Raw genomic sequence first — 14,427 nt, 5'->3', positions numbered from 1 at the left:
GATACAAGAGTGACACAAAGATTTATCAAGAGAAGGCCCTACGTCCAGCGGAGGGGGAGACTTTGTATTATCTTGCACCTAAGTGCTTGTATAGGGGTGAATACAAGTGGATGCGGCCAAGAGTTCTAAGTCCTTGCCGATGGTGGTGGTTGTGTAAGAATTGTGTTCTCTTTGTGTCCTGGATCCCGGATGTCGTCCTCAATGTCCTCTTTTATAGTTCCAAGGGAAGACCTAGGTTACAGAGTGTAGGCATTAGAATAAGCCTCGATAGGGGTATTGCGCTAGCCTACTCGAGGCTTCCGTACCGGCGTGGCCTCGAGTCATCTTGTTATGGGGTACTTTGGTGATGATGGTGTGTACGTTTCCCGAATTCAACTCCTGTACATCGTCTTGTATTGGCTTAGGCGTGAGCACGCTTGTACGTCGTGGCAGTTGTCATGTCTGGGGTGGTTGAAGCGCTGACTTACATCGCCCGACCCTTTCCTGGGAAGGAACGTATCTGCTCGTGGGTCGGGTGGCACGGGCGGCCTTGTTACGTGGGAGCGCTGACTTTGTGCGTCTCGAGGGGTGCTGCGATGGGATATTATGCCTGCAGCACTGTGCTGAGTCGTACCTTCATCCAACCTTGGGGATAAAGCTGGAAAAAGTGGAGATTTGACGGGTGCATGTTCCCCTATCACGCTTTCCGTGACTGTCGGGTTAGGTGGGAGCATTGCAGTCGCATTAAATGCCCTGGCTTCCGTACCCGCAACAGGCGGTGGGGGAACGCTTTGGCGCTCGAGGCCTGTTGATTCGCTCGACGCTATTTCCATAGTCGACGGTTGCTGATATCGAGCCCTTGTCGATTCGTACGACCTTGTCTCCGTGTTCGAGGCTTTGGTCGATACCACGCCCTAGCGATCCCGTATTTATGTCAGAGCGTCAAGCTTGAGCCTCGGATTGTTTATGGGTCCTTACATTCAGAGCACTGGCTGGGGTACCCCTTATTGACACCCTCGACAGTAGCCCCCGAGCCCCTGTTCGAGCACTTGTGTCCGAGCAGGGGTTCTTCTGATGGTCGAGTTTCCATGGGGGTCACGCGAGCGACCCCCGCGGGTGTAGCCCCCAAGGCCTTGAAGGAGTATTGGACTCCTTCGAGAGCTGTATCGCTTTTTCAATTGTGTCCGCTCCCAAATTTTCTTTTCCTCTAGAGGGTGTTCGTTTTGGAAGGGAGCCCCCGACCCTCGTTGGCCGTTTTTACCTTTTTGAGACTAGGAGCGTGACGTACTCCTGATGGAGCGAGCGTCATCGTCTTGGGTGAGCTTTTATCGGGTAATCCAAGTGAGAACCCGTGCCATGTTTGATGGGGTTGGCTGCAGCCCGGAGGCGTTCTCATTAAAGCTAGGCTAGCGCGGTCGAGGATACTGGTCTCGTTCAATAGAGTCCAGCGGCTCGACGCCTCTCTCCGTGGGGATTCCTTTCGACCTTCTTGCCCCTGCCTTGGATATTCCCAGCGAGTTCTCGAGGCAGGCCTCGTTTTCGACCCCTCGCTGGGCGTCCCTGACTCTGGTACTCGAGGGCAACCGTCGAACCCATCCGGTGGGCCGGTCTGTGCTCCCTCGAGGTTCTTATGGCGGCGCGTGCGTGCCTTACCTTGCGATGGAAGGAAGAGTTGTTGCGATTCGCTTTCTTGCCCATTGGGCGTGCCTTTTTAGGAGGAAGCCATTGTGGTGCTGTTCCGTTGGCGGAATCCGTAACGCCCTGCCAGAGAGAAATAGGACCGTTAGGCGGCGCATTTATTGAGGAGGTTACCGTGATTGTCGGATCTGCCCGTTACAGGACGCTTATAAATATCGGAGCTCCGCCCGGCTATCGTCCCTTCCGCATTCCGTCATTGCCATCACTTTTGCTCTCCTTCACTTCCCTGCGTGCCTGCGACACATCATACCATCGAGTGGAGAGATCCGTAGAGTCGCCCTCCACCTCCTGACAAGATGCCTGTGAGACTCATCGCCGCCGACGATTGGCGCCTGTCGTCCATGACGGAGCCTCGGCTGAGGGATTTGGAGAAGGAGGGGCTCCTGTGCCCCCGTGCTTCCTCGATGCGACCTGAGTGGATCACGCCGCCGGCGGATCACCGGGAGCCAAACCCGCCGAAGGGCTAGGTCGTCTCCTTCGCCAAGTTCCACCATCACGGCCTCGGATCTCCTCCGAGCTGCTTCATGATGGTGCTCTGTCACCACTGCGGCGTCAAGCTCCAGCACTTCTCCCCCAACGTCATCACCGCCGCGGCGATCTTTGCTACGGTGTGTGAGGGCTACCTGGGGGTGATGTCGCACTGGGACTTGTGGCTCCACCTCTATCGGGGTGAGCTCTTTCGTGCTCCCGACGGGGCCGCTGGGGTGAGGAAGCCGGTGCGGACTGGCTGCCTCAACTTAGTCCAGAAGACGAGACACGTGGAAGAGCCTCGAGAGTACATCCCCATTGGGCTGACGTCCAACCACGCCAGTGGGACTCTCAGTGGTTCTATCTCCACAACGACGACGACCTCTTCCTCACCTACACCGGGCGGTTGATCTCAGAGCGCCCGGTGAACTAGAACTACGACGTCGTCAAGACTCTGCAGGCCCGACTCCGCCCCTTCTCGACGCCCTGAAGAAGCTGCGCGAAGAGGGCTTGACCCCCGCACTTGCCCTCTCGGCGGTCCATCATCGACGGGTACTCCCGTTGATGTCTCGACCACTGAGAACGGATGAGATGGGCCCCTGCATTCCGCTACGGAACCTCGAGGCATATCGGATGTCTAACGAGGCGCCTCCGGACGAGGAGGTTGCCGCCAGGGTCAGGGCGGCCGTCGCGGGTCACTTCCAGCCGGAGCAGGTGAATGGCTTCCCCAAGGCTACTACGATCTGGTAAGCCCCTCGAGTTATCGTTACTCAACCTTTGCTGTTGGTTTCGTCGTTTCCTTTCCAAGTTTTCCGAGACTCTAGCCTATTTTGCCAGGGGACGATCGACGCCCGGTCCTCTAAGCCTTCGGTGAAGGAGGATGACGCTGAGAGTGAAAAAGGCGCGCCTCCGCGGAGAAGTAGAAATCTGCGAAAGACACAGAGAAGAAAAAAGAAAGAAGAACAACCTCGAGCGACAAGCACTCGAGGAACGTCGAGCCAAGTCGAGGTGTGGGAGGGAGCCTAAGGAGGACTCCCCTGACGAGGACGATGAAAATGATGATGATGATGATGATGATGATGACGACGATTCTGAGGGGATGGCAGCCTGTCTCGACCGGGTTCTACAAGGCCTGCCGCAGCCCGCAGATCGACGTCTCTTCGTCGCGCGCGGGGGCTTCCAAGGGGCCGGAAGGCGAGCCCCACGACGGGCGCCAAAATGAGGCGTCGCCCCACCGGCCACGCGCTGATACGCCTCTGCCCCTGCCTAGGGTCGAGCCGTTCCTCCGCCGCAACCCCTTCCAGCGTCCGGCCCGGGCCGCAGGGTCAAAACCTCGACGACGGGGCCGCTGACTCGAGGCCGCGCCACCGTAGTGGCCTCGAGCCAGGGAGGAGGGCATCGGAGGAGCACCAGTCCCGACGATCGTCAGGTAGGGAGAGTGGAGCCGAGGCCCGTGCCTGTCCTGGAGAAGCCAGGGGCCACAACGCGCGGCGGCTCGAGGCCTGCTGGCCGTGGGACCGGAAGGAGGGTCGTCCTTCCTGTAGGGTAAGGTCTTCATACCGTGATTCTGTCTTTGTTGTCTTATTCGTCCATCGGCACCCACCATCTTAGGCCCTTCCTTCCTTGCTCAGGTTGAAGAGGCCGTTGGAGCAGGCCTAGCCCTCGATGGCTAAGAGGCTCAAGATGGGGGCGAGCTCTAAGGCTCTAGGTAAGTGGCTCGCTTCTCTTTTCGTGGTCTTGGGGTTAGCTCTACTTAGCACTGAGGTTCCTTGTGACTATCGTTTTGGGTCGTATACATGCTCTCCTGACCCATGACCGTCCGCGGGTGGTGACAAGACCCCGCCTCGACCGTCGGAGGGGGGTGATGGCTCGGGAAGCGTCTTACCGTCCCCTGGATAGGGCGAGACGCCTCGCCCCCAAGGTCGGGATGGAGCCCCTGAGCCACCCAAGTCATGGGGCGTGGACGACCCTATCACTATTAGTGATGAGTCCAAGGGCGATCCACGGTCGTCGGGCGGCCGCAGTGTGGACGAGAAGGTCGAGGCTCCTCAGACTGAGGGGTGGACGCCATGGCCTATTGGGCTCCATTCCGTTGAGGAAGAGAGGGAGAAGAAGAACGAGGAGGAGCAACGGAAGAGGAGGGAAGAGGAAAAGAAGAAAGAGGAGGAAGAGGGGGAGCAGCGTCGTCTGCTGGAGCAGCAGCAGCAAGAGGCGTAGGAGCAGCAGGGGCAGCAGCGGCAGCTCAAGGAACAGCTAGAGCAGCACCGACAGCAAGAGCTGTAGGAGCTTCAACTGCAACAGCGGTAGTTGGAGGAGTTCCCCGAGCGACAACAACCGTAGTTGTAGCAATCGCAGCAACCGCAGCAGCAACAACAGCAGCTCGTGGAAGGGCAGAGGCCCGAGATAGGGGAGGAGGAGCTGCCAGTTTATGGTCCCGCGACTTCCTCATGGCTTCGTCCTAGGGCGGCTGCCACCGTCCCAGCTGAGCCACGACGGGAGGACGGTATCGTGGCGCTCGCGCTCGCCATGCGCACGCCGGTGAATCCAAGCTCGGAGATCAAAGGCACCCTCAATGGCATCGAGGGGATCGCCCCGGCTTCTTAGAGGGTCGATGGCCATGGGAGGTGGCCAGAACCTCTAGCGCCGGCGGGGAAGACGAGGCTGGGACCTCACGTGGCGGCGAGGTTGACGGGACCAGAACCTGGAAGTCCGCCGATGACGATGGGCGATTCCCCTCTCTTATCGATCTGTTTCTACGTCATAGGGGCTCGCTCGAGACGGTGCAAGAACTTATCCGGGGCGTCAAGGCACGCACAGAGGAAGAGCTCGAGCACTGGGGTCCAGGAAGGATCCGCCTTCAAGCCTCCACGTCTCCGGACGAGCCCAATATCATGATGGACGATCGGAAGGAGGCGGAGAAGTGGGAGCACCTCGAAGAGCTTCGTCTCTGGATGGAGCACGTCGTGGGCCTCATGTCCGACATCATCAACAACGTCCTAGGCCAGGCCTTCTTTGTAAGGATCTCTGGACTCTCGTCACTTTGAATTTCTCGTTAGGCCAGCATGCTTATCACCTCGTGCTTTATTGTAGGACTTGAAAAGAAACTCCCGGCTGAAATCGGACTTCATTCACGCGACGAGGGGTGGTTGGGAGCAGCTCTCTCTTCTCAAGGATCAACTCCTCGAATCGTAAGAAAAGCTCCTTAAGGCGTATAAGGATCTTACTGTGGCTCAGGAGGAGAAGCAGGAGAAGGAAGCCGCTCTGACTGAAGCTCAGAAGACCTTGTCTAGTATGGACAGTTAATATTTGTCAAATAAAAACGAAATTGCTACAGTAGCAAAACCCAAAAATTTTCGCGAACTAAACAAGGCCCTAGTTTGGTATTTGGGTCTTGTTTAGTTCCATTTTTTTTACAAAATCGACACTGTAGCACTTTCGTTTGTATTTGACAAATATTATCCAATTATAGACTAACTAGGCTCAAAAGATTCGTCTCGTCAATTCCGACCAAACTGTGCAATTATTTTTTATTTTCGTAATTTTCGTATATATTTAATACTATATGCATGTGTCTAAAGATTCGATGTGACGGGAAATCTGAAAAGTTTTGCAAAATTTTTTAAACTAAACAAAGCCTTGCACATTGGAAGGTCTTTTGGTTATTTCTCCCCCGCCGGGATGGAAGGACAGATACAGAAGCACCTTCGCCTCCCTCCCCTGACTCCTCGAGGGCTCTGAGCGTGAGTCTCAGACGCGAGACAGAAGCACCTTCGCCTCCTCCCCTGAGGGCTGAGTGTGAGAGTGTCTCAGATGCGCTGTTCTCCCCTCCTGAAGCAAAGCACAAACAAGGTCATTCCCCTTCCCCCCTTCCACCCATCCCTATCCTTACGCCTTTGTTTAGCAAAAAGGGGATCTTCTCTGGGAAATCAATCAGATCACATGTGGGTGTGGCATTGTTCGTTTAATCCCTCACCAAGGGGATCGAGGGGACCCTTCCTGTCCTTTCCTTGGGGATCAAACGAACAAGGCCTTTTTTTAGGGTTGAAGGGGATTAACTGCACACCTCAAATTTACCCCCCTCAATCCTCTCACACCCCCCCCCCCCCCCATCACCCTTTTTTTTATTATTCGAAAAAATCAACATCGCACCACTGTAGCCATGTCTCCAATAATAAATATTTAAATTTGACTTGATTCCTCGTATTGCATCTGAAAATACACTATTGTTTATTCATGGATCTGTAGATTGTCATATAATTGTGCACTTTAGTTTAGGATAGTAACCACATCCGTTTATTCAGTCCATTTGTGTATCCAGTGATAAGATTTTTCTTTTTTCTGTTAATTGCGGCAGATCTTGTTAAGTAATTGGAGCCTTACTTTTGAACTAGATTAGAATCAAATCCAATATTGGATAAAGCATTCATCATCACAACTACAAGGTTTCCTTTTCTTGTATGCCAATACTGAATTTATCTGCCCAGTTCAGTAATTTTACACGTTGTTTTGCCTTTTGAATGTGTTGATTGGAATGCATATCAAGCAGTGGGAGCTATCACAGCTACATTTTTTTTCTTTTAAGCTGGATGTCAGTGGGAAGGCAGATTTTGCATTTGGAGTCTTTTCGCACTTAGGTGCGCAGCGTGCCATTGGTAATGATTCTACTATGGCGCTTTTACCATTTTATTACTACTAACTTGAATGTTATATCTAGACATTTGGAATTTTGTATTTCATAATGAAAGGAAACATGGATAGGGATGGGCAGGCTTGCATAGGTACACAAATACTAATATGAAATTGTTTAATGCCACAATTTTGCTTTGCTAACTCTAATAATGTTTTAATGTAGTAAAATTATTTTGTAGAAACACATCTAGTTACACACAAGGGGTTTATAACTTCTTTGAGTTTGCCTTTTCCCACTCAGCAAAAAGAAATACAATATTATGCCCATGCAAGAAATGCGTTGAATTTTCTTTGTTAGAAGCAAACATTTTGTAAGTCTAACTTACTGGTTTAATAGTTTTTCAGGTTAAACTGAGGCATAACGCAGAAAGCAAGGATTTCCTTTGGGTTTTTGTCATGGATCAGGTAAGCACTTGTTTATCACTTTTATCTTTTCTCTTTAATCTTTCAAACGACATTTAACTTTACATACAAATCTTTTTTGACTATGCATGTTAAAAGTCATGAACTTGTTAAATACAATGCCCTTTTCATGCTGCAGGATGTTGGTGCTCTTCATGGAGATAACCATGCGTTCCACATTGAGTTACGTAGATCTCTAGTACAACTGGTTTCCTCTCAACCAGGCGAAGGGCAATCTTTTTCTGCCCCTGCCATTCCTATTGTGTCAGTGAATGGCTCTTGCTATATGATAGCACTTAGCAAGGTGTTCCGTCAGCCCAACAGGCAACATAGAGTCATTTTTCCTGATGGAACTACAGTGATGCTTAGAGTAGAAGATATAAGGATGCAAGGATCTCTGGCAGCATTTTCTGTTAATAAACCTGGAGAACTGCCAAATCGAGTAAGATTTAGCGAACAACAGGTTTCACACAATCAGGAAGTTTATACAGTTAATTATGAAAGGATGAGGGAGCCAAGCATGCTTGTTCGTGGCCGTGTAACGTAAGTTTCTTAAGCTGCTTTGGTTATTTTTACTGCATGCCTTTTTCTATTCTACATCTAAAAATATTGAGAGCAGACATGTAGGTCAAATGTCCTTTTACCATGATTGCACTCCCGGTTCATTTACTGATCTTGGATCGCCAGTTTTTAACGAGCAACGTGAGCTTGTTGGCATGTGTTATTGTAACCATGGTGTTATTGGAGCAATAAACATGATCAGAATAGCAGAACAACTTTCAAGAATCAAGGAAGGCACGGCGAACATGGTATTATGTTGTTTTGTATTAATTTGAGAAAATCATACATGAATTTCTTTAACATGTATTTTTTTTTTCATTTGCAGTCACTATCTCAGATTGTGCAGCATTTGGAGGCAGCAAACCAAGGAAATTGAAATGCATTTTTCTTCTTGGTAAGTTGTCGTAGTTGTTTTTATCTTTCTTACAGTGATAATTAGTCACTGTGTCCAAAAGTATTAATTACGCCTCATTATGTTGCTACTTGTTGGTTGTAATGATGATTAATAAGTACAGTCTTGCATCAATAACATCACACAGCAAAACAAACCCATTGATATGGGAAGGATCGTGTTGGAAAGCCATGTGCACCTTTTTCCCTTTCACATAAGATCCAACATACTTGCAGAGTTGCAGTTCATACGAATTTTTGTGCCTGCAATAGCTGAGCATGTTAAAATTATTTCCTAGTGTGATTTTCATATGTTGAAAATAAGCAAGCAGAAAAGGATCCACGCTATAGTGCTAGCCCCTGGTATCTAACCCTGTATGTTAGCATCTGTTAGTTCCCATGCCTCTGGGCTCTGGTGTATGTTCATAGCAAGGTGAGCAAAGTTGCAAAATAACAGTTATAACAGAGGGCAGAATGAACTGCATGTAGCATGCTACTTAATTTTGGTCAAGTACAGAGAGCGTGATTTAAAATTGACCAACATACATTCACTCTTCCTGTCTAGCCAAGTCAAATCTCTTGGTTTCATTATTGTTCCTTTATACATAGTAATCTGTTTTTTTGTTGATATAAAATTAATTGATGTTAATTGTAATCTGAAATGAATCAGTAACAAAGAAACGAAGGCCCCGTTTGGTTCCTGTGCTGAAGTTTAGTCCCTATCCTATCAAATGTTTGGACACATGCATGGAGTATTAAATATAGACTAAAAAAATAACTAAATATATAGATTGAGACTAATTTGTGTGACAAAATTTTTTAAGCCTAATTAGTCCATGATTTGATAATGTGGTGCTACAGTAAATATTTGCTAATGATGGATTAATTAGGCTTAATAAATTTGTCTCGCGGATTACTGACGGAATTTGTAATTTATTTTTTTATTAGTATCCGAACACCCCATGAGCCACCCAATGTAACATCCGATGTGACATCTACCAAACTTTAGTCCCTGCATCCAAACACCCCCTAAATTGGCATGAAAATCTTGTTGTTGCCTCGTTGACTGTTTAGTCTTGCAATTTCATGAAGTGCACACCACATTTTCTAACTAGAACAAATAGGAAGGTTACACTTCAGTTAGTCCTTTTAGTTTTTTTTATATGGGATCTTTCTCGTTTGAGACGTGTAGTTGTTGCATTTAACAGCTTTATCATGCATTCTCAGACTTGCCATGGTGCATTTTATTGTAAAAAGTCAATGGCTACTGCACACAGGTCATGCTTTGAATCTGCATATTGATATTTTGCAATGTGGCTGGGAGCTATTTGTTCTTGTCTTGTGTAAAATACTCATATTAAAGTTCAGTTGCTTGATTTGTTACTTTCGGTGGTAGTACCATCTTGATGGAATACAAGTTTAAATCAGCTCAAGTGCTTAACCACCTCGTGTTAGTCTAACTAGTCAGTAACTTGTGCATTCGCATGTACTATTATATTCCATACTTTGCACACAGAGAGACATTTCTATAGGAAAATGGTTCTATACTCCCTAGGAGTATGTACTCCTGCTCCCAGTCCACCGACTCCTTAGCCGGCAACAGCAGCAGCTCCCCCCAATCCGGATCGACCGTGATGTACCGGCAACTTGGAGGGGGCAGTGTGTATAAACATGTCTTAGTCTTAGTTATTCAATAACAAAACAATATATTAATAATGTCAGAGTTTAAAATTATTGATTACAAAATCATATATAGAATCCACTAAAGTGTATTTGTAATCAGTTTGAGGGGTCAGTGATTACTAAAGTGTCAAGTGGAAATAATCAAATTCAGAAGAAATGTGTTTGGTAGGCTGGTTCAGTGGGATGAGCAAGGAAATGTCAAGATATCACCATGGCAAATGAAAAAGATAAGTTACGGTGGTTGTTTGACTAAAATTCACAATTTTTCTGTCAAATCTTTTTATAGTTCCTTGCAGCTCCAAAATGTTAGTTTTCCTTGGGGAAAATTTTGGAAATACATAGTACCTTGCAGGATCAAAGTTTCCATTTGGCTTGTGATGAGAAATAATATTCTGACTAGGGACACTACTTAAAAGAGGGTGGAAGGGTAAGGATAAAATATGTAATTTCTGTTATCAGGGGGAAACTGTGGAACACGTTCCTGAAATGTCCTCTAGCTAAATTCATCTGGGATGTGGTGAATCGCACTTTTGGGTTTGGGAAAATTGATAGTATTGCACACGTGGGTGGGTGGCTAGGCTAACCCAATTTAGTAAAGATATGCAGCAGATCAAGGGCAGAACCACATGCACAACTGTAGCAGATCAAGGGCAGATAACCCAATTAAAAAACAGTGATAAATGTTAAATTTTCACCATATTTGCACCCATAAATCATAAATTCTTGCACCCACAAGGCAAGTGCACCCTCAAATTTGCTGTAGCTCCGCCCCTGCAGCAGATGGTTGCTGTGGGGTTGGCTGCTGTGCTTTGGACAATATAGTAGATTAGAAACCATGCTTGTTTAATGAACAAATATTTAAGCCTGAGCTAACTAAACGAATTTGCCCTTCTGCAGAGAACACGAGCAAGGGGAAAAGGACTCCATGACTGGAATGAGGTAGGAGGGGAATGGCTGCTGATGGAATATGCTGTGGCAAAGCTACACTCAAGTTGATCGAGCAGTTAGGAATATTTTGTTCTTTTGGCAGGGATGGAATGTGATGAATGGTCGCCCTGTTTGCTTCGTTCAGCAAACTGTTTTTGGTCTGCCTGCAGTTTGGCGTTTGTGTTTTCAGTTTGTGATGAATGGCGTTTGCTAGTTTTTTTTTTCCCGGTTGTAATGAACTCCTGCATGCCATTTCTTTAAGGGTTAATTGAATCCATGCCATTATAGATTTGTTCGTTTTAAAAGGATATACTATTATAATTCGTCTAATTGAAACAATGTCACTACAACACTTTCAAAATTGGATCCATACCCAGGAAAACAATCGTCTGGCCTCACGGAAAAACAAAAGGACAAAAAGGTGGTCGCCCAACCGATACAATATCGCGGAGCATGACGTGGCACATGCATCTAGTAGCACAAATGCACATTGCTCAAATTTGCTCCAGCATCCAATATGCAGATTAAGATGAAAAAGACGGACGGTACATTTAAATTCAAGTGTTAGCACATATAAAACTGAAATTCCAAGTCCTAGAACAGATACGATTGAAATAGACCCTCGACACTGGATCGTTTCAGTGAAAGCATTTCTTGATATTTTTCAACATAACTTGTCTCTTACTTCCAACCGAATGTCCGAATCAGTTATTCTTGTCCATCATCCCTGTTCAACAGCCAATGAAGTAAACATAAGCATTCGATCAGGAAAAATATAACGTAACAGTATACACAACTTGCTGAGTTGCTTCAGTGACCTTTCGTTCTCCTTATAATTAATTTACTCCCTGTATTCTCGAAGAGAAGCTGTCCTAGAATGCATTGTATCGAATTTTAAAATCTTAATTCATTAATATATTCCAAAAGGTGTTTAAATTTGATATGCCGCAATAAAATTATTGCCTACTTTCCCTCATGCAAATCATTATTACTCGTGCAAATATTCTAAAACATGCATGTACTAACAGGCGTCGCTCTCGAACCTTGGCTCCTCGCTCGATTTCTAGCTGTAATATAACCAAATTTATATTCTACTATATTTCATTCCATGGCATATTACTTGGTTGTTCTTTGAGGATATAGGAAAGTATTAGTAAACGATTGGAGTAGTATCTTTTAAGAAAAAATATCCTCTTGAAAGTTTCTATACTAAGGCCAATTATTAATTAAGTGAACTCTTTTACTCCCTCAGTTGCAAATTATAAGGCATTTTGACTTTTTTGATATATCTATGTTATTATACATTTAGATATAACATATGTATAAATATATAACAAAATTGATGTACCAAAAAAGTCATAGTGACTTGTAACTTTCTATAATATACGGTCAAAAGTTTTTATTATCCTTTCTGATAAGTGAAGACATATTACTTCCATGCTCAATGTTTACCTAGATGCTAGATGGACGGTGACCTGCATTTTAGTTCTAGAGTCTAGCCAGTCTAGATGCAAATCTAACCGGTGTAGAAATCACAAGAAAATAATTTTATCATTTATAATATGGTATGACATTTTTGGCACACTCAAATCCAATCTTTTAGCATTTATATTAAGGTCAGCGCTGAATATGGTATTGACCATTGAATCTTGCTGAACGGATGATCTAGAATTAGTTGGGAGTACCTTAAAAAGGTTATTTTCTGAAAACGCAGCCTTATACGAGGCAGTCTTTTTTTTTTTTGTTGTCTAGGCTTTTTTTTTCAAAAGATTCTCACAATTACTTTTTTTTAGTTTGATTTTAGAATTTTAAACCCAGGTCTTAGTGTCATTGTCAATGACGCCAAGCTAACACTGCTTGGCGCTAGTAGTAATGACGCTAAGCCCACGAACCACGTGCACAACAGTGCACCCTTGACGCCATCGGTGGTGGCGCCAAGCTTGGCGCCAAGTAGTGTTACTACTGGCGGCAAGCAGTGTTAGCTAAGCATTGGGTCCAAATTCTAAAATCAAACTAAAAGGACGTAATTGTGAGAATTTTTTGAAAAAAGGCTAGAAAGCAAAAAAGTTGCGAGGCACCACACAAACCTAATTTGGCATGTACAACAGTAATTAATAAGCTCAGAAACTGTTATCTACACATTTTTGTTGTTGATGTTGAGGGGAAAGGCGGTAATTAGAGACCAATATGGACTAATAATGACTATTTATTGACCCTTTATGCAAGACATGATACTACTAGGAATACTTTGAGGTTAGAGGAATAAAGAAAAATATGAATTTTGCTGGAAGATATTGGAGGAGGGGGGGGGGGGGGGTTACAACACATTACTTTCTCAACTATCTGCAGGACAGGTATTTGCTTGTTTAGAAACACATAAATGTATTTTATTGCCGTATGTAATTAACCCTATACAGGAAGCCACTTTTTGCGATAGAAACTATTGTGTTGAAATTGGAAAGAGTTGTACAACAGAAACAAAACATTACCTACTTAGGTTGAAGATAATGCCCTTCGTACTTCATTGTTCAGCAATCCTCTCTAGCATCTCCTGGATAGTTATGTTTTCCTAACAAAAACATTAAAAATGATTTAGCATAAAATCTGAAGCAAAATTATAATATTTGAAATTTTGTTGAACTTTTACATCTCCAATTTGAAGCCACTCTCTTAAAGTCGCCTCTACGGTTCGGACAGAAATAAAAGTCTTGATAGTCCCACTAATTACTCCACTGTTCACTCCAACCACCCTATTGGCTCTTTGTAAGAAAACAGGTGCCCCTGATGTGCCAGGCATGGATGTATAATCCGATATAATTTCTTCACTCCTAGTTGCTTCATTCCAAATTGGTTCGGAGCTGCAAAAAAGAATTAGTTAGTCAATGGGTAAATTAAAAAAAATAAAAAATGTTAAAGAATACTTACAGTATCTTTCCAGGGAATGTTCCTGGCTCTGCAAGAACTTGACCAAACTTCATTGCGAAGAATGAGAGTAAAACAACATCAATCCCAGAAACAATACCTCCATACTCCCAGAATCTTAAAGGAATACCAACAGTATTATACGCGCGGAGCAAGGCTAGATCTCTATCGACGTCGACATAGGCAACTTGAGCATCAAACCTTACACCAGTGTGAAACATAGCACCCACAGTAGAACCCACCACCACATTACCATTGTTGTCCTTGGGCAAAACATGTTGACACGTCAGTATAAGACATGTGTTGTTATCGTTGTAGACGACAAAGCCATTGCCGTAAAAATGCTTTTCATCACCCAAGCGTACAACAGAGCCTTTGAAATTATCAAATATAGTTGCGCACCAATATGATACCATATTATTGGCCATTATGATCCTGTAGACAACAAAGTCATATAAATAAATTAAGTACGAAATGATGGTTAGTGTGGGCGGAAGGACCATAATAGCATCCTGGCGGGAAAAAGGGAAAAGGCTAAGGGCCAGGCGGGCTCACTTGCTGCTGCTGGCCCAACAGCAAGGGAAGGCGCGGGCCGCAGAAGCTGTATCGCATGGGCCGGAGGATGGGCTAGGCGTGCGTGGGCCTTGTTGGAGCTGAGGCTGGCTTAGCTTCTGGGCTTCACGCCCAAAACAGCCGAGGAGACAGAGG

At 45.7% G+C, this 14,427-nt stretch overlaps 2 protein-coding genes and 1 long non-coding RNA gene across 4 annotated transcripts; 2 read left to right on the top strand and 1 right to left on the bottom strand.

The window, feature by feature from the left end:
• On the top strand, positions 3,026 to 5,189 carry LOC110432613 (nucleolin-like). Its single transcript, XM_021453375.1, has 3 exons — positions 3,026 to 3,339; positions 4,128 to 4,358; positions 4,910 to 5,189. Exons 1-3 carry the CDS (start codon positions 3,026 to 3,028, stop codon positions 5,187 to 5,189), a joined length of 825 nt encoding a protein of 274 aa, XP_021309050.1.
• LOC8081909 lies at positions 5,807 to 11,102 on the top strand. 2 transcript variants are annotated; one of them, XM_021455325.1, is made up of 7 exons: positions 5,807 to 5,994; positions 6,692 to 6,797; positions 7,172 to 7,239; positions 7,376 to 7,779; positions 7,856 to 8,045; positions 8,123 to 8,191; positions 10,768 to 11,102. In XM_021455325.1, exons 1-6 carry the CDS (start codon positions 5,956 to 5,958, stop codon positions 8,171 to 8,173), a joined length of 858 nt encoding a protein of 285 aa, XP_021311000.1. In that variant the 5' UTR covers positions 5,807 to 5,955; the 3' UTR covers positions 8,174 to 8,191; positions 10,768 to 11,102. The 2 variants fall into 2 exon arrangements, with proteins under 2 accessions (XP_021311000.1, XP_002468358.2); XM_002468313.2 differs by lacking the exon at positions 6,692 to 6,797 and having other exon boundaries at positions 7,180 to 7,239.
• On the bottom strand, positions 11,210 to 13,631 carry LOC8081908. Its single transcript, XR_002450784.1, has 3 exons — positions 13,445 to 13,631; positions 13,291 to 13,366; positions 11,210 to 11,524 (listed from the first exon to the last, which is right to left on the bottom strand). It is a non-coding gene; the product is annotated as an uncharacterized LOC8081908 (long non-coding RNA).

The sequence above is a fragment of the Sorghum bicolor genome, chromosome 1, assembly GCF_000003195.3.
Source record: "Sorghum bicolor cultivar BTx623 chromosome 1, Sorghum_bicolor_NCBIv3, whole genome shotgun sequence".
In the NCBI taxonomy this organism is placed as follows: Eukaryota; Viridiplantae; Streptophyta; class Magnoliopsida; order Poales; family Poaceae; genus Sorghum; species Sorghum bicolor.
This window is presented reverse-complemented; position numbering and strand designations above follow the sequence as displayed.